The 24,618-nt window shown below is 48.3% G+C and overlaps 1 protein-coding gene across 2 annotated transcripts in view; it reads left to right on the forward strand.

The window, feature by feature from the left end:
- Window positions 1-1,902: 1,902 nt before the first annotated feature.
- Window positions 1,903-24,618, forward strand: part of PRKCB (protein kinase C beta) — a 179,891-nt gene continuing 157,175 nt past the window's right edge. Inside the window, exons 1-2 of one of the 2 annotated variants that reach the window (XM_080981702.1) lie at window positions 1,903-2,290; window positions 5,960-5,991. In XM_080981702.1, coding sequence (XP_080837828.1) covers window positions 2,100-2,290; window positions 5,960-5,991 — 223 coding nt within the window. In that variant the 5' untranslated portion in view covers window positions 1,903-2,099. The remainder of the gene's footprint in view (window positions 2,291-5,959; window positions 5,992-24,618) is intronic. The other variant, XM_080981701.1, reaches the window with a different exon arrangement.

The raw sequence follows: 24,618 nt of genomic DNA on the forward strand, positions 1-24,618 counted from the left end.
CCTGCATCCAGAGACCAGTGGAAGTTGGATCACAGGGTTAAGGAAACATACTTTTCTCTTGCAACTAAGAAACAAGACCTGTGGCAAAGTTGTAGCTTTTGCTGCACAGCATTGTAACAGAATCAGATGGAGTTTCTGTTCAGGGGGTTGCCAACCAGGTGTCCCAGACAGCCGGGTAAACAGGTGCAGTGTTCCTGCCCCCTTTAATTGCTTCATGCTACAGACAACATCACCTGTTGCATAACTGTCTGTCTTGAAGCATTCCAGGGTGCAGAGTGTAGGTTGGCATCCCCAGTGAAAAACAGCCATGCACATCCTGGGCACTGCTGCTGCTCATGGGGTGGGTCTCCTGTGTAGCCTGCAAGGAACAGGAGGTGAGAAGCATCCTGCACCAGTGGCAGAGCAGTGCAATGAGCGATAGCCAGCAAGTGGAATATTAGAAGTGCCTGCTGGATCCGGCCAAAGCGGAAAATGTGGTTCATATGAGACCCAGGACTCATTCACACATGGCAAAGGGGAGGCAGGTGCAACAGTTATATTGGGGTTTTTTTTTGGGGGGGGGTGTAAGCTGCTCTGGGAACTTGTCTGAAGGGTGAACGGTTTTATTTATTATTTGTTTCATAAAAGGTTTGTACCATTTGATTGAAACCTCAAAGTGGTTTATGAAAAAGAATGAAACAGTGAACTTGTCAGTAATTACCGGTAATTAAAATTGTTAATAAGCTAAAACAATAAAAAATGGTGTCAATAGGCAGGGAGTTCCCAAGTGTGCGTGCTGCTAGTCTTGATTTCTTACCCATTGTAAATCATTCCCTTCCATGGCCAATGTCTGGGGTGTGAATGTTTCGCTGCTTAGGCAGCCAAAACAGCTCTGCCCTCTCACAAGAAGTGGCATGCAGTGGAAAGGGTGAGGCCCAGCTGGCATGAGAGGCTCAGCTCGGTCCTGCCCAGCTCTGGCCGGAGTTGGAGTTGGGTTGTGCAGATCCAGCACCAGCAGACTCAGTTGGGATGTTTAGAGTAGTTTAAAATATATTGAGAAAGAAAACCCAAACTGCAAAGAGGAGGGGAATGGAATGTGGACTGGCTGTTGGGAGAAGAAAAAGGAGAAAAGAAAAACTGTGTGTGATGTGGGAGATGGAATGGAGTATCCTGGAAAGGGCAATGTCTGTGGAACAGTGAACAGCAATAACATCCAGCCTGGCTGCTCGATCAGACCACAGGTCCAGCTAGTAGCCCAGAATTCTGTTCTCAGCGGCCAAGCAGATGCCCATTATGGGAAGTCCCAAAGTAGTACCTGTGTGCAACAGCAATCTTCCCACTTGTGATTCGCAGCTCCTGCTCTTCAAAGGCACTGAATCATAGAACTGTAGAGTTGGAAGGGACCCCAAGGGTCATCTAGTCCAACCCCCTGCAATGCAGGAAGCATGGCACCTCCAAGGTGGGAGGCAGCACATAGCCACACTGCCACATTTTGTTGCTGTTCCCTCTTGCAAAGAGACACCTTCTAAGAAGTTCGGATTCCAGGGCTCAAAACGCAGACACTCTCCCTCTCTCTCTCCTTCCCAAAAGCCCTTGCTGCTGTGAGAGGTGCACTCTGCATGTGCTCAGAGGCACTCGGGGTCTTCCAACGCCCTGCCCCTTCTGGGCATCCTAATATTTTGAGCCTTTGAGAAACAGGCCTTGGAGGAGGAGGAGGAGAAGGAAGATAAAACAAGAAGGGGCCCCCACCGCCGCGCATCCGGAGGACGATCAGCAAAACGTAGCGAGGGGGCGTGGGCGGGGCCGGCACGGCTAGAGCTAGGGTGGGCGTGTCCTCGGGCCCCGCGGGGCGGAGCCTGGCGACGCCGGCCCCACAAAAAGCGAAAAGGGAGCGAGCGAGTGGGCGGGGCCCGGCATGCAGAGGAGGGGGCGGGGCCGGCAGGCGCGATTGGCTCCGGCGCTGGCTCTGCCCAGCTGTGGCCAGAGGTGTCGCGCGCCGCAGCAGCAGCTTCAGCACCAGCAGCAGCAGCAGCGCGGAGAGGAGGCGCCGCGGCATCCTTGCAGCAGCAGCAGCGGCGGCGGCGGTGGCGGAGGCAGCAGGCTGGGCTGCGGGAGGGACCATGGCCGATCCAGCGGCGGCGGCTGCGACGGCGGGGGCGCCGTCCGGGTCCGAGGGTGAAGAGGGCCCGGTGCGCTTCGCCCGCAAAGGCGCGCTCCGCCAGAAGAACGTGCACGAGGTCAAGAACCACAAGTTCACCGCCCGCTTCTTCAAGCAGCCCACCTTCTGCAGCCACTGCACGGACTTCATCTGGTGAGCAGAACCGACCTCCCCCCAGGCCAGGGCGGCAGGAGGGTGGGGAACCCCACTTGCTCGGCATCTCCCCCCTCCCGATCTTGGGCTGCGCCATCCCTCCCTTGCCTTTGCTGAGCCGGGGTCCCCTCCCCCTATCGAGGGACGCCCCCTTGGCACCAGGCACCCTGGAGGATATGAAAAAGGGCTTCCTCTTCCTCTCTTCCCCGCGGTCCCAGGGCAAGCGAGCTCCTGTCCCCACTTAGCCCGGTCTCGGATTCTCCCCCTATCTCCCCTGTCCCCCTTTTCAGGGCTGCAGCCCCCGAGCCGTGTGATGCGCCTCAGACCCCCCACCCAGCGGACCTCGCTTGCAGCTTTTAGTCATCATTTCTCCTTGCCAGCTCCTTTTCCGGGGGAGGGGGAGCTTCCTCCCAACTTGCACCAGTCGTTGTACTCCAGGGCGGGGGGGGGGGTGCCTCCCCCCGTCCCTAAAATCTCCTCCCCAGATATGAGAAGATGAGCACCAAGCTCTGTCTGTCTCTGTTTCACACCCTGTCAAAGGGAGATCGCCTTCCTGTTGCAACCTTTAGCTGGAGTTTTTCTCCCTGGAGGGCCCCCTTTCTGTAGGATTCAGACGAGTCCTTACCTCCCACCCACCTACCTTTGCTGCCTGGGGCCCCTTCAGAGAGGTACCACCTCCACCAGCTGCATGAATGCAGCAAGCCGCCTCTGAATTGGCTGTGTAGTCTCTGTGACTCTGTTCACTGGCAAAGACCCCCTAAGTAGATTCTAAGACCCCCCCACCTGCTTCTTTCTGTTGAGAGACTCCCCCTCCATCATCGTTTTCAAAACACGCATCCCGTCCCAGCGTAAAAGACCTCAGCAGAGAGCTCCTTTCGTCCTCCCTGTCAGATACCACTGAGAACTGAGCAACCCAGGTTTTTTATTTTTATTGCCCCATCCATACCACAAAACATTTCCCACAATCTTGACCTTTTCCATAAAGTGCCTTCCTGCCTCATTTGTGCTCCTCTTCCCATTTCAGCAAGGGCATCCCCTCTCTAATGATATTGGACCTGACAGGATATCTGCAATAAGGCCCCCACCCTTCCATCATTATTGGATGCCCCACCCCATATCCTACTCCACAGTTCCATGCACCCCATGGAGAAACTTCCAGTGGCCAACAAGTAGCTAGCCATGATGAATCCCATCCACTTTCTACCTCTCTCCATCTGTTGTGGAATTAGCTTAACAAGGTCTCCTCTCAGTCATGAATCTACTAGGCGGCCAGCCATAGGCAAGCCACTCCCTTTAACACACACAAACACGCACACAATATGTAAGTAATGACTCTGACCTACTTTATAGGGTGGTTGTTGGGGACACACCACAATTGTGTGTGTGTGAACACTTTGGCTACTCTAAATCGCCATACAGTGCAATAATAGAATTGTAGAGTTGGAAGGGACCCAACAGGCCATCTAGTCCAACCTCAGCAAATCACAATAGCCAAGGTGCTTATCTGGGGTCCTATCTCTGGGGGTAGTGAAACTGCCCTCCATCTTTGTAGATTCCAGGTATCCCTGAATTCTGCGGGGTGAAAGTCCCACTTTGGGAGGAAGGCAGGGAAGGGAGAGGGTTTGGGGTCATTGGAGGTAGCGTATGCAGCAATCGGGAGTGGGGTGTTATTGAGCATGTCCAGAGTGCCTTTATCTTTCCACCAAGTAATGGCACCTGACTTCACATGGATCTGGGACTAGGGAGATAACAGTGGTGGAGCAGGGGCAGATTGACTTCAGTCTTGTAAGAATGATTCATTCTTTTTTTAAAAAAAACAAAAAACCACCCACACTAGAATTTTTGTGGTCCACCAATGTATGGTGTATTTGCAAAGCAAGAATGAATATTTGGGATATGGTGGCAGTTAAAGCATAACAAAGCTGTGCTCAGTGAACCTAAGTATGGAGAACACCAAGGTCCACCACTCACAGAATCATAGAATTGTAGAGTTGAAAGGGATCTTGAGGATCATCATCCAGCCCCCTGCAATGCAGGAATCTCAACTAGATCATACATGATAGATGGTCATCCGTCCTCTGCTTTAAAGTTTCCAGGGAAGGAGAATCCACCACCTCTCCCGGGAGCCTGTTCCACTGTTGCATCTCCTTCCTTGTAACTTGAATCCATTGCTTTGGGTCCTACCCTCCGGAGCAGCAGATAACAAGCTTGCTCCATCTTCCATGTGATGGCCCTTAAGATATTTGAGGAGGCTATTGTATCACCTCTCAGACTCCTCTTTTTCAGGTTAAACGTTCCCACCTCCCTCAACCGTTCCTCATAAGGCTTCCAGAGGCTTGTTCACCTTGGTCGCCAGTCACTACATACATTTCAGCTTGTCAATATCCTTCTTAAATTGTGGTGCCCAGAACGGGACACAGTATTCTAGATGTGGTCTGACCAAGGCAGAATAGAACAGGACTATGACTTCCCTTGATCTGGACACTATGCTTCTGTTGATGAAGCACTAGAATAGCATTAGCTTTTTTCCTGCTGCATCACACTGTTGACTCATGTTAAGCTTGTGGTCTATATTGCTGGGTGTGAATGTGAGTCTTATTTTAGCAAAGATCCCATCAAGTGATGTGGAACAAGGTCCTCTCTCTGCACAGGGTCTTGGAGAGCTGCTGCCAGCCAGAGTATCTCAGGCTGATGAAAGCTGTAGTCCCAAACAGCTGGAGGGCACCAGGTTGTGGAAGGCTGGCATAAACATCAACTCTGACCTGGCAGTTTCCTAGGTGTACTAGGCTAGCAAGTGGGCCTCAGTCTCCCTCCTGCCAGCTCTGCTCTGGAGCAAAGACTGTCAGTTCTGGATAGACTTCAGACCCTGCAAAGGCCCCAGGAGGCAGTGATGGCCACCAACTTGGATGGCTTTAAAAGAGGATTGGACAAATCAATGGAGAAAGAGAAGGCTATTGGTAGCTCTTAGCCACAATGGCCATGTCCTGCCTTCGTAGTTGGAGGCAGCAATGCTTATGAATGCCAGTTGCTGGAAACTACAGAAGGGGAGAGGGCTCTTGTGCTCAAATCCTGCTTGCTGGTTTGGCTACTGAGAGCAGGTTTCTGGACTAGGTGGGCCACCAGCCTGATCCAGCAGGGCTCTTCTTATGCTCTTTTGGAACCTCCAGGCTTAGAGGCAGTCTATCTTGGTACAGTATATAGATTTTCAGAGTCTTTTTGCCATTGTGAGAACAGGATGCAGGACAAGATAGGCTATCATCCAATAAGCCATTCTTATGTTATTGAAGGCAAATCCAGTTGCACAGTCCTTTTCTGGGGCATTCACCCTACCTGGAGGCTCTGATCTATTGGTGAGCGTGGGAAACCAGGTACTATGGCTCTTTCTTTTTTTAAAGCCCCCTAGTGAGGAAATACTTTTCTTTCTATCCTCCACCCCATCTTCTTTATCTCCCCATCCCACCATCAGTGTCACTGGAGCTTGAGAACTATTGGGCATTGTTAGGGAACTACAGGTCTCCCTTTTTTTGGAGTGGGGAGGGCAGTTGCTGCCTGGAAGGCCTGGAGCTACAGAGGCTGGGACTGCAGTGCTTGTGGTAGAAAAGTGAATGTTTGGGTGTGTGGGTTTGTGCACACACACACTCCCTAACTTGGTGTTTTTCTTTCTTGCAGGGGGTTTGGCAAGCAAGGGTTTCAGTGTCAAGGTGAGTTACATACTATATGCATATGTGAGTGAGTGAGTGCATGTCTTGGATGTGGTGTCCCCGAAAGACCTGAGTTCAAGTCCAGGCTTGCTGGAGGCAGAGCCCCAAACCTTTTTGAAGTGGTGGGGCTCCTCAGGTGTTGAAGAACTAAGGCAGAAGCAAGCCCCCATAACCCTGTAATTTGGAGTCAAGGTCTTGCCTCTTAGGAAGGAAGGAAGGACTCATCCATTCCAGACGTTGAGTGCCTCTGCAAATATGATTGGTGTGCATGTGTCTCTGTGTTACATCATTTGTTTCTAACCTATAACATAACCACTTGTCTTCTTACTGTGGGAAAAGGGGCACCCACTTTGTGGGTGCTCCGTCTTGGAAGGCTAATGTGTTGTACACCCCCCTCTTATTGCAGTATATATATATTAAAGGTAAAGGGACCCCTGACCATTAGGTCCAGTCATGAGTCCACTGACTCTGGGGTTGCGGCGCTCATCTCGCTTTATTGGCCGAGGGAGCTGGCATACAGCTTCCGGGTCATGTGGCCAGCATGACTAAGCCACTTCTGGTGAATGCCGTTTACCTTCCTGCTGGAGCGGTACCTATTTATCTACTTGCACTTTGACGTGCTTTTTAACTGCTAGGTTGGCAGGAGCAGGGACCGAGCAACGGGAGCTCACCCCATCACGGGGATTTGAACCGCCAACCTTCTGATCGGCAGGTCCTAGGCTCTGTGGTTTAACCCACAGCGCCACCCACGTCCCTAGTATATATAATGAAGGTATGTAAATAAGTAAGAGTCCTGGGCCAGCTTGCCTGCCCCCTCAGCACCATATCAAAATTGAGTGGTTTGCAGAGTAACTAGATTGTGGAACCACCACCACATATCTAGCTGTTTGGACTTAGCCGCAGAACCTGTTTGAATGTTGTTATTTTTTATGAGTGTTGGCCTGACTGAGATTCGGGTTGCAAGCTGGGGCGCCTCTTCACCCCCTTGAGCTCTCCTGCATGGCAACTGGCAGCCCCCGTTCTTCTGCACCTTCCACTTCGCCAGCTCCTTGGCTGTAAGAAGTGACTGATTGGCTGCCGACACCCATCAGGATGTGGGAGGCGGGTGGTGAGACTGAAGGGGGAAGTGGGTGATGTGTTGATGTGACAGTCCAAATGTTGGGCTTCCTTTTTTCTCGGTGTCAAATCGCATTGCAAGGGGGGTGGGTGGGGGCAGGGGTTGCTTTGAACGTGTTGTACTTTTGTTTTATCGGTCTTTCATGAGGAAATGGGCGATTCTCCTTCCGTTCTGTGGAGGGAAGGGTCCAAACTGAAGGTTGATAAAGTCTCAAAAGAGAAACTGACAGCTTGCACGGGTCGGAGTGACCCTTTGGGTTTTCGTTTTGCTTTCCAAAGGTCCGATTTCCAGTTCCGATTGTTTTGTGGTAGCGTTCAAGGTGCAGTTGAGTTCAACACCAGAGGAAACATGAGGTGTATATCCTTAGACTGTGCAATGCACAATGCAGATTAATCCTATTTCATTATACTCATTTTTTTTTGCCTCAATCAAACCACCCCCAACCTGGTGCCCACCAGATGTTTTGGACGGCACCTCCCATCTGCCCCAAACATCTGGAGGGACCTGGTTGTCTTAATCAAATCCTGATAATCCTCACAAGGTGGTGAGTTTATTTTATGTGGCTTTCACTTTGCCTGCTGTTCGTCTCCGCTTCATTGCAAGGTGATGATTTTGTTCTGTTGTGAGCTGCTTTTGAATGGTATGTGGGTGAGAGGCAGGGTATACTTTCAGGAAATAAATAAAGGGATGGATTTCCTCCAATTTCCCAACTGCAAGTTCATGGATTTGGTATGAATTTTAATCAGAACGAGTGTCTGCAAGTGTGGAATTGCAGAGGGGTGGTTGATCCAGAAAAAAGCGGCCTATTATAAATCTGGATGCATGCAGAGGGTGTGGAACCCTATTTTATCTAAGAAAGATCATGGGTTTAAATAAGATGCAACATGTCAAAGTATGCAGAGTGATCTGTGCGATAACTTGTCAGGAGGTGCTGTTGCCATTTAACAGTATATCCCTTGGAAGAAGAAAAGTCATAAATTAAGAATTTGTAGGTCGCAGAAGGTTTCTCTTTTCATATGTAATCTACTTTGGAAATACTGCTTTAGCCACAAAATGGAGGAAATCGAGGTTCTCGTCTAAACAAAGACAGTAAGAATGCTGTATTTAAACACAGTAAATAGTTTTTATCTCTTCTTCCCCACCCCACCAGGTGTTTAAGGAGATTGGGCAATGCTTTTAAATCAATAGCTTTCCAGTTTTTGTTACTAGAGCTGAATGAATGCAGCTGAAGCACTTTATAGATTGTGTGTACAAAACTGGGTCTGAATAAGATGCTTTGTGGATTAAATAACTCAATGTTGTCCTACCTCCACTTCATGCAGTCTTTAAAGACTTGAAAGACATATTAAATTTCGACAGATTAAGGTCTGCTGATGCTTAAAAATAAGAGAGTTTCTGCTGTTTTAAATGACAGAACTGTCATCTCTTTGAATGATATGACTGTGAGCTTTTCATGTGTATCTTCATTATATGATGTTGTATCTTCATTATTCAGTGAAGGAGCTGAATTTGATTTTTGGGGGTGGGGTCCTTTTTATATCCAGTTACAGTTTTGAAGCATTGTTTTGGGGCTCCTTTTGGCTTCACTCCGCCTCACCCACATACACACACCTGATTTGAGATTTTGTATAGCTTTGACCCATCCCCGTTGAATGACAGTTGAAGCCTGGTTGTGGGTGGCTTTGAGATAAGAAGGTGGGTGTCATATTTTGTCTCCCACCTTGCTGCTGATCTTTCTGAAACCTTGTGCATCTTCCACAGACACAATTCTCAAAAACTTACACCCCATACAGTTGGGTCCAGGACACCTCATGGACTGCCTAATCCCTTATATTTCATTCCAATCACTCAAATCTTCAGGGGAGTCACTGTTAATGGTCCCCCATGGCTCGGATGCATGGCTCATACCCACCAGGATCATGGGCACGGTTTTATGGTGCTCCCCAGTGCTTTTTTATCCTTTAAAAAATGTTTAGGGGTACTCTCATTTTCCTACTCATATTGAAATACTGCCCCTCAATGAGGCCAAATTTAGATTCACAAAATGTTTAGGGGTATGCGTACCTCCAGAAAAAAAGCACTGGTGTTCCCTTCCAGTTGAAATCAGACAAGCGTCAAAAAGCGTCAATAGACGGGCAATTCCAAAGTTTTGGTGCTGCCACGCTAAATGATCTTACAGCCGTGGAATAAGTGTTACGTTGCATCTGTAAGAGTGCCAGTTCCGCAGTTCAGAGTGGTTGAGTGTGCACAAGTCAGCCCTGCAAGGAAACCCTTTGGAGGGAATCATGCACGCGCGCCCCTCCAAATCTCTTCGTCTCCAAAATCTTAAATGGAACCTTGGAACACAGTTAATTTAAAGGATCGTGAGCTAATACAATGGAAACAGGCTGTGTCTTTTGAGTGCCTGTCTTGCTGCCTGCCTCAGCGTAGCTCCTTTCTGATGCTGTGATTTGTCCCCGAAGTAAAAGCCATGGATCAGGGAGCTGATGGTTCCCAAACATCTTCTGGAGAACATGAACACCAAAGTGATTCCAGCAGGGGTTAGTTGTGTGGAAAGCTGGTGCAACCCAATTTCTGCACATATCTCTGTATATCTTCCTTTGAACCGTATTTAATGCCTTGGACCAGGTGCTGTGCTACTTGAATCAGTCCATGGGTTGCCTCCTTGCACCAGCCTAGGTCAAGCACAGCAAGGATTGAGTCCGTAGCATCTGGTGGGCACTAGGCTGGGGAAAGCTGCCTTAAGAATCTGAATTGCCATAATCATTCAATTAGCCATCAATTTAAAACAAGAGAGTTTATGGTGTCAGCTTTTGTGCTTTACCTTTTGAGGAATTAAGCAACCGGGCCCTTGGTTAGAGGAAGGGAAGAGGAGCTGTGTTTATTCACAGGTGTCAGAAGATGGTGGGGCTGCTAATGCAATTTCAATTTTCACACTTTCTGAAACAATATGCAAACTAAAGATTAATAACCTACAAAGAGGTTGCTGAATCCGGCCAGTGGCCCATCTAGTCCACTATCCTGTTCTCACAGTGCCCAGCCAGTGGCCAAAGCACAGCTCTCCTTGGAAATTCACCCCCCTCTGAATTTTGTGTTGCAGTTTTCCAACCAAAGAATGTGTGCAAAAATGCATCCGTTCAGGAAAAGAATGTATCAGGTGTATTGTATTGGGTAATGTGTGCATTAGGCTGAATTGCATACAAAGGTTTTTATTTGCACTAAAATGCTGTCAAATGTTCATGAGGACTTCTGAAAAACAGCAACTTACAATTTGATGCAGAAATCTGCAGAACCGAACTTTAGACTGGGGGAAAAATGAGAAACTGAAACAGTTGTCCATGCCTAGCTAAGAGTACTGTCTGGGTAGAGGAAAGGGGTCCAACTCCAGAGGTGTCCTGCGAGGTTCTTCCCAGCCTTTGATTGTCCCTCATTTCCTCAGCTTGATGTCTTCCCTGCAGCTTCTTTTCCTGAAGGCTTCACTGTCTACTTTCCCTCAAGTTCCATTTCCTGCCTACTTAGTCCACCTGCTTCTTACTCAATTGCTTCCCCACCTCCTGGGACTTCTTCCTACACAATTTCCAGCCCTCCATCTCACTGCCTGTCCATAAAGCCCAAGTGAGTGAGGCTTTCATGCCAACCCAGCCAAACTGACAATTCACTTCCCTGGTAAAAGCCTAGACGGTTCACAAACATGGTGGTCTTGGCAGTGTCATGATCCCTCCAGCAGAGTTTTGTGAACATTCCATGACATCACAGCAGCTCAGCCAGTCCTTGCCCTTGGATTACCTAGAGAGGCATGTTGTTCCCGCACTTCCCCGAAGCTATTTTTCTCAATCCATATTTCATTATTAATTTTGACTGTATTTCTTTCATATCACATGTTATATTTTTCATAACAGGAGTTCAGTTGGCATCAGGGGCACAATATATTTCTTTGCCTTTTTCTAATTGCTTGAGCTTTGGCCTCTCTCTCAACCAGAAGGCCCAGCCTCATTTAACATTTTGAGGCTTTTAAATTCTCATTTTGGAGCCATTAAGGCTGTAGCTTACTTTGGATAAGAATGTGAGCTTGCTTTGAGGTTTAACCTGTGCATCTCACAGAAGCTTTAAGTGGAGTGGTCATGGAGGTCTCAGTGTGGTGAAATCGGTCAAATGAAAAAGCAATATTGGGGTTGTCAGAAAACAGCATGTGCACATTATTGCTCTGAGACTGCTCTGTTTGCTGACAAGGGCTATGCTGTCATGGGAATGCTGAGACTGGGTGGGGTGCAAACCTTGTAGAATTTCATATAATCATAGAATGGCAGAGTTCAAAGGGACCCCAAGGATAGACTAGCCCAACCCTCTGCAGTGCAGGAATCACAACTAAAGCACCTCTGAAAGATTACCACCCTACCTCTGTTTACAAAACTCCAACAAAGGAGAGTCCATCACTTTCCACAGTAGCCCATTCCACTGTTGTTGAAGAAGAAGAGGAGTTTGGACTTGATATCCCGCCTTTCATTCCCCTTAAGGAGTCTCAAAGCGGCTAACAATCTCCTTTCCCTTCCTCCTGAGGTGAGTGGGGCTGAGAGACTTCAGAGAAGTGTGACTAGCCCAAGTCACCCAGCTGCTGCATGTGGAGGAGCGGGGAAGCGAACCTGGCTCACCAGATTACGAGTCCACCGCTCTTAACCACTACACCACGCTGAACAGCTCCTACCGCCAGAAAGTTCTTCCTAACATTCAATCAGAATCTCCTTTCTTGTAATTTGAATCCATTGGTTTGCTTCTTCTGGAGCAGCAGAAAACAAACTCGGCTTTCCACCTTTTCTTGTAGAGATTCGGGTCCTTGGGGACCCAAGACCTTCAACTGCCTTCTGTGGGTGGGAGATCAACATAAGAGCCTGCTAGATCAGGCCAATGGCCCATCTAGTCTAGCATCCTCTTTTTACGAGGACCAACCAGATGCTCATGGGAAATGAGTAAGCAGAAGAGCAAATATCCCCTCCTGTGGTTTCCAGCAACTGGTATTCAGAAGCATTGCTGCCTCCAACTGTGGAGGCAGAGCCAAGCTTACATGGGCTCTAGCCATTGATAGGCATCTCCTCCATGAATTTGTCAAATCCTTTTTAAAAAGGCCTTCTAGGTTGGTGTCCATCAATGCCTCCTGTGGGAGAAAGTCTCATAGTTTAACTATGTGCTGCCCTGAGAAGTCTTGCCTTTTATCTGTCCTGGACCTTCCGACGTTCTGCTTCATTAGGTGGTGTATGCAGAAATGACATCTGAGGAACTGAAAACGGGAGCTTTGTTAGAGTGCTTTCCCCAGCCCAGTGCCCTTCAGATCTTTTGAACTACAGTGGACGCTTGGGTTGCAAATGTGATCCATGTGGGATGCACGTTTACAACCCACAGCATTTGCAACCTGCGTCTGCGTGTCTGCGCATGCATTTGGCGCTTCTGCGCATGCATGACTGCTGAAACCCAGAAGTAACCCGTTCCGGTACTTCTGGGTTTCGGCGGTCCGCAACCCGAAAAAACACAACCTGAAGCGGCTGTAACCCGAGGTATGAGTGTACTATTCCCTTTAGTCAGCATGGCTGTGGGACGATGTGTCTGAGGGGAGCACAGTTGCACTGGCCATTAGGGCTGAGCGAAGTCTGGTTTTCAACATCATGATATATCACTGGCTAAATATCACGATACTGTATGTCACAATGTCCAAAATAAGGATAGAAATAATGAGGTGAACTGGGTAATATCCTGGCAACTGCTGCTACTTAGAAGTCTAAAATGGATACATTTTTCTGGCAGGGAGAAACCTCCTCTCCCTTGTGCATTTATCAATATTTTATATTTTATTCTTCACGGTTTCCCCCACATCATGATTTATTTATTTTTTACATAGCATGCACGCTCACATCGTGATTCACGACATATCACATGCCCAATATTATGGAACTTTTACCACAATGTGGACTTCAAACCAATTTTGCATGGTGTATCGATATGTCACCCAGCCATAACTGACCAGGGCTGATGGGGTTGTAGTCCTAAACATCTGGAGCATCCCAGTTTGGGGAAGGCTGTGTTAGAGTTTGCTGGTGGTTGTGATATTTTTGCTTCTCACCTGCTTTACAGAGAACTCACTGGGTTCTCTGCTTTGAAAACAGAAAAGGCATCCTTTTCAAAAATAGCTGAGGTCTCATGAAACCTCCAGGTCCAAGGTAATCTTTCTAGATTCCCAGGTCCTTCGGGGCATTTGGCCACTGTGAGAACAGGAGGATTTGGCTTGATTCAGCCGCAGAGCTCTTCTTAGGTCCTTATTTGGATGCACCCTCAATTAGTGCCAGAAGCTGAGGCGTGAGACTAGCGGCTACCTGGGAGAGTTGGAGCACCCTCTCCAGGCAACATCAGCCCCCCCCCCCCGCGATTGACAGACAGTAGAAACCTTTTGGCTAGCTAGGCTGGGTATAATTCCTCCAGGAGCCTTCTGTTGTTCTAGCCCGGCCACCAAATCTGCTTCCTTTTGACTTCCAGCTTGTTCATTCACCCCTGGGTAAGATTTCAGGTGCAGTTTCCTGGGTCCTAAGGCTTTTCTCCTTTCCAGTTTTGCTTTTCTGGGACATCCTTGTCAATAATGAGGTTGCTAATTAGCTCTTAATACCTGTTTAAAGTCTCTCAGTTGAAACGCTGGAGCAGATTGGGTTGGAACGGAAGTAATTGGAAGCGCTAATAGGCTGCCGCTAATTGCTAGCCCATGTTTGCAGTGAGCCAGGTAAAGTGTGGAAACTGCAGGATTTTTTTGGGGGGGGGGAAGAGGGGGCTTTGTGGTATTGAGGGCAATGCCAATATGAATTCCATTTCTATTTCAAATGCAGTAAAAGAAGTACTTAATTTGTTCCGGAGGTCTGTTCTTAACCTGAAACGGTTCTTAAGCTGAAGCACCACTTTAGCTAATGGGGCCTCCCGCTGCTGCCGTACCGCAGGAGCACAATTTCTGTTCTCATCCTGAAACAAAGTTCTTAACCTGAGGTACTATTTCTGGATTAGCAGAGTCTTTAACGTGAAGCGTATGTAACCTGAAGCGTATGTAACTTGAGGTACCACTGTAGTTCTCTGCCTACCATGCTGTTGGCTTCCATAAATTTTCTGCGATTGCACTGCCTGTGAGCAGAATCTCACCTATTATCGCCTGTGAGTTGTGCCATATCAACACAACTCTGAAAATAAAATGCTGGGGTCCCAGCTTGTTGAGTATGTGAGTTGATAAGAGATGTCTGAGAAGGGGTGGAAAGAGCTGTAGTCTGAGCTGCGCATTGGAACCAAAGTACCATATTTGCTTTTGTGGGTTGCTGGACTGTGGGGCGCTGATGCTGTGGGGAGCTGAAGCATGAGTCCCAGCAGGATTGGGACCAGAGTTGGAGGCAATGCTGGGGAAGCTCTAGGGCAGGCATAGGCAAACTCCGGTCCTCCAGATGTTTGGGACTACAATTCCCATCATCCATAGCTAGCAGGACCAGTGGTCAGGGATGATGGGAATTGTAGTCCCAAACATCTGGAGGGCCGGAGTTTGCCTATGTCTGGTCTAGGGGTGCCAACTTGAACAAGTTATTGGGCAGGCCTGCCCCCCACAATCAATCACATGACGTGGTGCAAAGACACCATTTGAATGGCAATGCCCATCAACTTTGGGGAGGCCCAGCCCTCTCAAATATTTTATGGGGGGTGGGTGAAGGGACCTTGGACCCCAGGAGTTGGCTCCTACAGGCAGATCTTCATCTGGCAAGGCGGCATCAATTGAGGGATGGTCTATAGCAGGTCAGGTTGTGCAGAGGAAGTCTTTCCAAGGAGGACTGTGAGAAAAATATATATCAATGAGGTAAGTGTGCATTTAGGAAAGGGAAGAGAGCCTCAGATCCCTGGTCCATCTAGCTCAGTACTGTCAACACTGAGTGGTAGCAGCCCTCCAGGTTTTCATACCAGAACCTAGAGCTACCAGGGATTGACCTTGGGGGCTTCTGCACTCAAAGCAGATGCTCTACTATTGAGCCACAGGAAGAACAGATGGTCTGAAGCAAGACTGGGGAGCCACATGTGCAGAGTGCTGCTGCCATCTGTATAGAGGCCAAAGCCTGAACCACAAGTATTTTTAGCCAGAGAGGAGTCATGCCAAGGCCGCGGCAAATCTGCCTCTTCTCCTCCTTCTCTGCATCCATGAGTGATTCTCCAATTGCTCTAGCAAGCAGCTTCCTGCTTTAAGGGTCCTGGCCAATCCCAGCAGTTAGGAGGTCCTGAGTTATGAACTTGCCTCATTATTCCCTCTACTAATGCCTTAATTTTTTTGGCATGCCAGACGAGGGATCGTGTAGCGAGGCGGAAGCTAAGCCTCGCCTCGCCTGCCAGCCAGCCAGGCCTCCTCGGATGCTCACTTGTTTTCATCCTTCGTTCCAGAGCGTCGGCGCATGCCTGAGATGCTCTCAGCCCACGTCTTGGGCCTTGGCAGGTTGACAGCCGTGTCTGTGCTAATATACAACACGTTGCATTTTTTTTTGACACAGCTGCTTTCCATGGAGAGGGGGAAGAACCCACCCAAACAGTCCTCTTTGGCAAGATCCCCTCCTGCCCACAGACGATGAGCGAACGAGCCTTCCTTACATACGCCACGAATCCCACAGGCGGGGGCGGGAGAAAACTCGCACTGCCGCATTTTGGGGCGGATGGGATTTCTAGGTTTGTGCACTGTTGAGTCCAAAACGTTCCGCTGAGGATGCTGAATGGAGAGGCAAAACTTGTTTAAGGCCAAAGGGCGTATTCCTTTCTAGGCAACCGTGTGGGTGTGTCACATGTCAGTGGTAGGTGGAGCCAGAGGCAGAAGTGGGCGGAGCTATGTATGTATGTACATATGTAGGTATTTATTTTTTGCTTTGCGCAGAAGACTACTTTCTACTCACACTCATTCACCCTCTCTGTTCTCCATCAGCATTCAAGGGCACATTCCAGTGAGGCAAAATTACTCAAGGTAGACAAAATTGAGTAGATGGTCCAATGTAGACCCTCCAAATGTCCCTATTTTCCAGGGACAGTCCCAGATTTACAGAAGCTGTCCCAGTTCCTGATTTGATCCTGGCATGTCCTGCTTTTTCTTATGAAGTCCCTATTTTCATCAGAGAAATATAGGAGGGTATGGCAGGACATCTCAATTGTCATTGGAGTAATGTTGGAGGGTATGGAGTTATGTGACGCCCGAGCCAAGGAGATAAGTAATTATGCAACCTTTAGAAGACATCTGAAGGCAGCCTTGTATAGTAAGTTTTTAATGTTTAATTATGTTTTTATAAATGTTTGAAGCCACCTAGAGTGACTGGGGCAACCCAGTCAGATGGGTGGACTTTAAAACTATTATCATTATTAGGGCTTCACTATTTTGAATGGAGAAATGTTGGAGGGTATGTCAATGGTCTGGCTTGCTTCCTGAGTTCCTATTTAAACTAGCCATTTCTGCAGAACCATGAGGACATTTTTTAAAGGGGAAGGAATACAGGTGAGTTGCAGAACACATCCTTTGCATACATAAGGTCCCAGGCTGAATCCTCAATGGCTTCTCCATGTAGGATTGGGAAGGACTCCCTGGCCATAAGACGCGCCTAGATTTTAGAAGGGGAATGCAAGAAAAAAACCTATTTTTAAAGGGAGCGCTGAGCAGAGCCTGTATGCATCCCAGGCTCTGCTTAGCGCTCCCTTCCATGAGCCGTGTGGAGCATGTGTGTGGCACTTGCAGGCTTTTCCCCAGGAGGGAGAAAAGCCCCCAAGAGCCACGCCCTCTTTAAAGGGTGTGCGGCTCCTGCGGGCTTTTCTACGAGGAAAGAGAAGGGACTGACTGGCCACGTCAGTCCCTTCTCCCTCCTCAGGGAAAAGCCCGCAAGAGCAGCGCAGAGCGTGTTTGTGTGTCTCTTGCAGGCTTTTCCCGCCTGCCTCCCGCCTGCATTCGCTCCATAAGAAGCACACACATTTCCCCTTACTTTTTAGGAGGGAAAAAGTGTGTCTTATGGAGTGAAAAATACGGTAATTTCATATGCATCAATCATGCCACCTCTTACTTGCTTATTCTCTAAACTAATTAGATGGGGAAGGGGCTCTTGCTCTTGGAACTTTGAATATGGGATGCTGTCAACAGAGAAGCTTTTGACCTTGGTGGTACCACTTTGGACGTGGTTTCCATGGTGATCTGGCCCAATCGCCTTCTAAATCCGGCCCATGGATGGTCCAGGAATCAGCGTGTTTTTACATGAGTAGAATGTGTGCTTTTATTTAAAATGCATCTCTGGGTTATTTGTGGGGCATAGGAATTCATTCATTTCCCCCCTCCAAAAAATATAGTCTGGCCCTCCACAAGGTCTGAGGGACAGTGGACTGGCCCTCTGCTGAAAAAGTTTGCTGACCCCTGCTCTAGGAGAACACATGACGTCACCTTACACCGAGTCAGACCACAAGTCCATATAGCTCTGTGTTGTTGACGCTGACTGGCAGTGTCTCTCTGCTTTCTCAGAAATGTGAATGTTCCCAGGTTTAGGAATTAAATCTGAGCCTTTAGCATGCAGTGCTGATGCTGTGCCCCTGAGCGATGGCCGTCTGAGGAACTCAACATGCTTTGTGTCTTTGGCTTCTTCCTCTTTGGAGGCCCCTGGCTGGGGGAGGCAGGAAAAAGTGGGTTTCGGAAATCTGATGTTTCTGCTCAGAACTCTTTGTCTTTGCTTTGCACACTCTGGGGAACCAGTCATGTGAGGGCAGCTGCACAAACCCCTCTCATCTCGTGGGCAGAACTCAGCGGTAGACATCAACTGGCTCTCTCCTCTGTCCTTCTCTCCAGAAAACCCTGCCTTTTTCTGTGAAAGGGGGGGGGGGTTCAGAGAATTATTGGCAGGCACCTCAAACTACAATTCCCCAGGATTTTGAAGAAGAGAACTGTAGTGTAGGTTTAGCAGATGAGCATGAAACAGGGGAGATGGGTGTGCCTCCCTCCTGCCACTGCTGCCAAACTGGAGACTAGAAACATGGAAAGGATGCGCTTGATAGTCCTAAGAGCATAAGAACAGCCCTGCCGCTGTATCACACCAAAGGGGTGTTCATCATTGCTCAGCATCCTGTTCTCATAGTGGGTGACCAGACGCCCCAAAAGAAAAAACCTAAAGCAGGATGGGGAGGAAGCACTTTTCCCTCCTGGTGTTTCCAGCAACTGGTACTCAGAGGCATTCTGCTTCTAACAGTGGTGGGAGAATGTATCCATCAGGCCCGATAGCCTTCTGCTCTGCTCTGGGAGCCAGTGTGGTGTAGTGGTTAAGAGTGGTAGACTTGTAATCTGGGGAACCGGGTTCGCATCTCCGCTACTCCACATGCAGCTGCTGGGTGACCTTGGGCCAGTCACACATCTGAAGTCTCTCAGCCCCACTCACCTCACAGAGTGTTTGCTGTGGGGGAGGAGGGGAAAGGAGAAGGTTAGCCGCTTTGAGACTCCTTTGGGTAGTGATAAGGCGGGATATCAAACCCAAACTCTTCTTCTCTGCGGTGAATTTGCCTAACCCTCTTTTAAAGCCATCCGAGCTTGTGCCTCTTGTTGCCTCTCGTGGGAGCGTATTCCATATTGTAACTTTGTTCTGCCTGTGAAGAAGGATTTCCCTTTGTCTGTCCTGAATCATCCAACATTCCAGTTCATTGGCGACCCCTGAGTTTTAGTGTTATATGATCATAGAACGATAGAGTTTGACCTTAAAGCACCATTTAGTCCAACCCCTTGCAATGAGAGAGCCAAAGTCCAGGCTTCTCTGGATTGGCCCTTGATATGCATCATTTTAGTATTATTATACTGAAGTAATAGTACAAGTTTATGCTAATAAAGGGAGCCTTTGTTTAGTCTAGCATTCTCCAACCTAGTGTTTTGGACTACAACTCCCATCAGTTTCAGCCAGCACATTCAAATGCTGAAGTGTGTTTATATCTGCTATCTTGGGCAACCAGCTGGAGCCCACAGCAAGGCTATTTCCTGGGCTGTATCTCTTCAGCGGTGTTGGGGGGGGGGGGAAATCACATGTCTGTTCCCTTCTCTGGGTTTGAAAACTGGCAGAGCAGGGAGGCAAGCTCAGTGGTTAATTTTATTTTTTGGATGCACAAGTGAGGCTCTTCTTCCTCCTTTCACTGCTGCTGGGGAAGGGCTGTGGCTCAAAGGTAGAGCATCTATTTTGCATGCACAAGGTCCCAGGTTCAAACCCAGGCATTTCCAGGTATGCTTGTGAGCAGTGTTAGAAACTCAGATATGTAACCTAGGCACCAAATGGCTCCTCAGACCAAGGTTACAATTGCCAGAACGGCATATCTAGGCGCCATTTTGGGGTAAGGCAGCTCTCAAGTCTTATTTTTCAAAAGATGAACTGATTGTATTTGATTCTCAGTTAAGCATCTGGCTAGTTCAGAGGACAACCTTGCGCTAGTTTAAGAACTTTGGGAATTTAAAGAAAAGTCACCCTAAGGTCCCAGGGCAGGCCACAACAATTAAAACACAATATTAAAAAGTAGTTTTAAACAACTTGCAATCACAGAAATATGCAAAAGCCAGACATTCCAAGTATCCAAAACCAGGCTACAGAGTTTGGTCTGTAGCTGGGTGGGCGAGGTAGATGGATGGATGGACGAGGCCTACTTCCCACCCCCACAACTGGAAATGGTACAGGAAAAAGGATGGGCAATTGATTTGGTTAAATGTATAAGGCACCATTTGGTAATGAAACAATTGTTGTTGTTTAGTCATTTAGTCGTGTCCGACTCTTCGTGACCCCATGGAGCAGAGCACGCCAGGCACTCCTGTCTTCCACTGCCTCCCGCAGTTTGGTCAAACTCATGCTGCTAGCTTCCAGAACACTATCCAACCATCTCATCCTCTGTCGTCCCCTTCTCCTCTTTCCCAACATCAGGGTCTTTTCCAGGGAGTCTTCTCTTCTCATGAGGTGGCCAAAGTATTGGAGCCTCAGCTTCAGGAGCTGTCCTTCCAGTGAGCACTCAGGGCTGATTTCCTTAAGAATGGATAGGTTTGATCTTCTTGCAGTCCATGGGACTCTCAAGAGTCTCCTCCAACACCATAATTCAAAAGCATTAATTCTTCGACGATCAGCCTTCTTTATGGTCCAGCTCTCACTTCCATACATCACTACTGGGAAAACCATAGCTTTAACTATACGGACCTTTGTTGGCAAGGTGATGTCTCTGCTTTTTAAGATGCTGTCTAGGTTTGTCATTGCTTTTCTCCCAAGAAGCAGGCGTCTTTTAATTTCATGGCTGCTGTCACCATCTGCAGTGATCATGGAGCCCAAGAAAGTAAAATCTCTAATGAAACAATGCTTTTTTAAAAAAACTAATGAATTGGCACAAAGCTCTCCAGCTGAAAGCTCCAGAGCTAGATCAAGGGGTTAAGTTAGATTCCCTGAAACGATGGAGAGACTTTTAAAAGTGGAAGAAAGACAAGTCCAAGTTCCTTCTTGCAGTACAAGACAGTGTGTCGAGCATTGCAGCCTCTGTGTCTCTGGAGAAGTCAGTTGCGTTCTGCTGTTGGCACCCAGGAACTGGGCTTCCTTTGTCTTCTACATCTTGGCGGTTGCTCCACTGCAAGAGGCATTGTCTGTTGGCTGCAGCAAAAGGACTGCAGAGTATTAATCATTTTGAGGCTGGATGCACCAGCAACCACTTCATTGGAAACTTGGCTGCAGATTGTTTTGATCTTTGCTGTCTGTCTCTCTAGATCCTCCCTTTCCTTCTCTTTCTGCTGACTGGACTTGGCCTGCGTACAACTTCTCTTTCTAAATAGTAATAATTTTCAGAGGGGTAGCCACAAGAGATATATAGATATTCATTTTTAATTATATTTAGAACCTGCCAGTGTCGAACAGGTGGTTAGAGTGTCGAACAGGTCAGCATGCGGCAAAGTTTGATAAGCTACAGTATCTCAGATTTTACTTGACCCATCTACATGGCTAATCCAGGAAGAAGAGTAAATCATAGTGCAGGTGGGTGGGGGGAGCTTGAAAACCAATGTCAGCTAATGGGGTTGAAAGGGGGAGTAGGGGAGGAATATTTCAGCCTCTAAAATGCTTAAAAGTTTGGGGTGAGCTGCTTGAGGTTTCCCCAAAGCTCCTATTGGCAGTAAAAGGACGGAGTGTTTCAGAAACTTCAGACAAGATGCTAAATCAAAGAGAAAACATCAACAAATATTCAAGATGTGCCAAAAGTTTCAATTTCACCCGGCAAAACTTTAAATATTAAATATACCGCAAACAGCTGATTCCCTGGTGGCCCGCTGGAATGCGGAGTTAACCAGGGCTATCGACTGTCTGGCTCCGAAGCGCCCTCTCCGATTGCATGGAGCCCGGACAGCCCCGTGGTTTTCTTCGGAGCTGAGGGCAATGAAACAATCGCTGAGACGGCTAGAGCGTCGGTGGCAGAAAACTCATTCCGAATCTGACCGGACACAGGTTAGAGCTCAACGTCGAGCCTACCAAGTGGCGATAGCGACGGCGAAGAAGACTTTCTTCACCGCCTCTATTGCATCTGCAGAAAATAGTAGCAGGAGACTCTTTCAGGTGGTTCGCAATTTAACGGAACCACCTTTACCACCGGGGCATTGTAAAGACCCCAAGATCTCCTGCAACGATTTTGCAAAGTTTTTTGCAGATAAAATCACTCATATTTGGAAGGAGCTAGACACCACCGTGGGAGCAGGGCCAGGGCGGGAGAGTGCTAGAGCTCTGTCTGGTCAAGTTGCATGGAATCAATTTCAATCCGTTACCCCCGAGGATGTGGACAGGCTGCTTGGACGCGTGAAAGCAACCACCTGTCTCCTTGATCCTTGCCCATCCTGGCTAATAAAAGCAAGCCGGGAAGGGCTGGGCGATGGGCTCTGCGGGGTGGTGAATGCTTCCCTCTGTGAGGGAACATTCCCAGATCCGCTGAAAGAGGCGGTCATTAAACCGCTTCTTAAAAAACCATCTTTAGACCCGGCCAGTATGGCCAACTATCGCCCAGTCTCAAATCTTCCATTCTTGGGCAAGGTGATTGAGCGCGTGGTTGCTGAACAACTCCAGGCACGCCTGGAGGATGCGGACCATTTGGATCCCTTCCAATCGGGATTCAGGCCTCACCATGGGACTGAAACTGCCTTGGTCGCACTGGTTGATGATCTCCGGCGAGCTAGGGACAAAGGTGAGAGTTGTTTCCTGGTTCTGCTGGATCTCTCAGCGGCCTTTGATACAATCGACCATAACATCCTTCTGGACCGTCTAGAGGGGCTGGGAGCTGGGGGCACTGTTATACAGTGGTTTCGCTCCTTCCTCCTGGGCCGTGTTCAGAAAGTGGTGGTGGGGGATGAGTGTTCAGACCCCTGGGCCCTCACTTGTGGGGTGCCTCAGGGTTCCGTCCTCTCCCCCATGCTTTTTAACATCTATATGAAGCCGCTGGGAGAGATCATCAGGGGATTTGGACTGGGTGTCCATCAATATGCAGATGATACCCAGCTCTACCTCTCTTTCAAATCAGAACCAGTGAAGGCGGTGAAGGTCCTGTGTGAGTGCCTGGAGGCGGTTGGAGGATGGATGGCGGCTAATGGATTGAAGTTGAATCCTGACAAGACAGAAGTATTGTTTTTGGGAGACAGGGGGCGGGCTGGTGTGGAGGACTCCCTGGTCCTGAATAGGGTAACTGTGCCCCTGAAGGACCAGGTGCGCAGCCTGGGAGTCATTTTGGACTCACAGCTGTCCATGGAGGCACAGGTCAATTCTGTATCCAGGGCAGCTGTCTACCAACTCCACCTGGTACGCAGGCTGAGACCCTACCTGCCCGCGGACTGTCTCGCCAGAGTGGTGCATGCTCTGGTTATCTCCCGCTTGGACTACTGCAATGCGCTCTACGTGGGGCTACCTTTGAAGGTGACCCGGAAACTACAGTTAATCCAGAATGCGGCAGCTAGACTGGTGACTGGGGGCAGCCGCCGAGACCACATAACACCGGTCTTGAAAGACCTACATTGGCTCCCAGTACGTTTCCGAGCACAATTCAAAGTGTTGGTGTTGACCTTTAAAGCCCTAAACGGCCTCGGCCCAGTATACCTGAAGGAGCGTCTCCACCCCCATCGTTCTGCCCGGACGCTGAGGTCCAGTGCCGAGGGCCTTCTGGCGGTTCCCTCATTGCGAGAAGCAAAGCTACAGGGAACCAGGCAGAGGGCCTTCTCGGTAGTGGCGCCCGCCCTGTGGAACGCCCTCCCATCAGATGTCAAAGCAATAAATAACTACCTGACATTTAGAGGGCATCTTAAGGCAGCCCTGTTCAGGGAAGCTTTTAATCTGTGATATTTTACTGTATTTTTTGTTTCTATGGAAGCCACCCAGAGTGGCTGGGGAAACCCAGCCAGATGGGCGGGGTACAAATAATAAATTATTATTATTATTATTATTAAACACTAATTAATTGTTCTTAATTATTTCAAGGTTTGGCAGGTACCTGCTGTGAAACCTCAGAAGATCATCATCACAACAGTAAAAAATAAAAAATAAACTTGCTGTCAAATGCTAAATGCTACTGCGTACCAACTGTCAAATTCTGTCAGATATAGCTGGATGTCAAATACAGATGGGAATATTAGAATATCTGATAAATATGAGGCAGCAGCATTCTTAGGGGTGTGTGGAAATCTAGGACCAATCTTTTTTTAAAAAATATTATATCTACCTGTTCTTCTGCAATGGAGCTCAGAATAACATCCATTGAATAGAAGGGGAGCACTTTTCAGCTAGTCTCCATACAGGAACTGAACAGTCCCAAATTCCTTAGCTCCAGCAAGGAAGCTTCATTATGTTGTTTTGGCACTATTAAATACCAGCATTGAATTTGGGAGAAGCTTCTGTTCTTGTTGTTGGATTAGACAATTAGGTGTCTATTGACACCTAATTAGGGCTGGGCAATAAATTGATACATTGCCCAGAACCGGTTTGAAGTCCATCTTATCATATTGGCTTTGTAATTTTTGACCTGGCAATATATTGTGAATTGTGATGTGTGAAGCCAGCCAATGCCTCTGCATAGCTCCACCCTTATTTCAGACACTGTGATATATCAGTATATCGTGATGTTTAGCTGGTGATATATTGTGATGCTGAAAACCAGATTTCACCCAGCCGTACACCTAATTAGGGGACTCTAGTCATCAGGGTTTCTTTAGATGTAAGAAGAGCTTGGTTACTGGATTGGACCCAAAGGGGATCCATCTAGGGCAGCATCCTGTTCTCACAGTGGCCAGTCAGATGCCCCGTTTGGACACCCAGAAACAGGACCTGAGCACAACAGCCCTATCTTCCCAGCAACTGGCATTCCAAGCCTCTGAAAGTGGGGGTGAAATCTAGCCATCATTGCAAGTAGCCATTGATAGCCTCATCCTCCATAAATGGTCCCATTCTTTCTTAAGGCCATCCAAGACAGGGGTCTCTTGTGGGAGTGAA

The sequence above is a fragment of the Podarcis pityusensis genome (assembly GCF_964106645.2).
Source record: "Podarcis pityusensis genome assembly, chromosome: 14".
Classification (NCBI taxonomy): Eukaryota; Metazoa; Chordata; class Lepidosauria; order Squamata; family Lacertidae; genus Podarcis; species Podarcis pityusensis.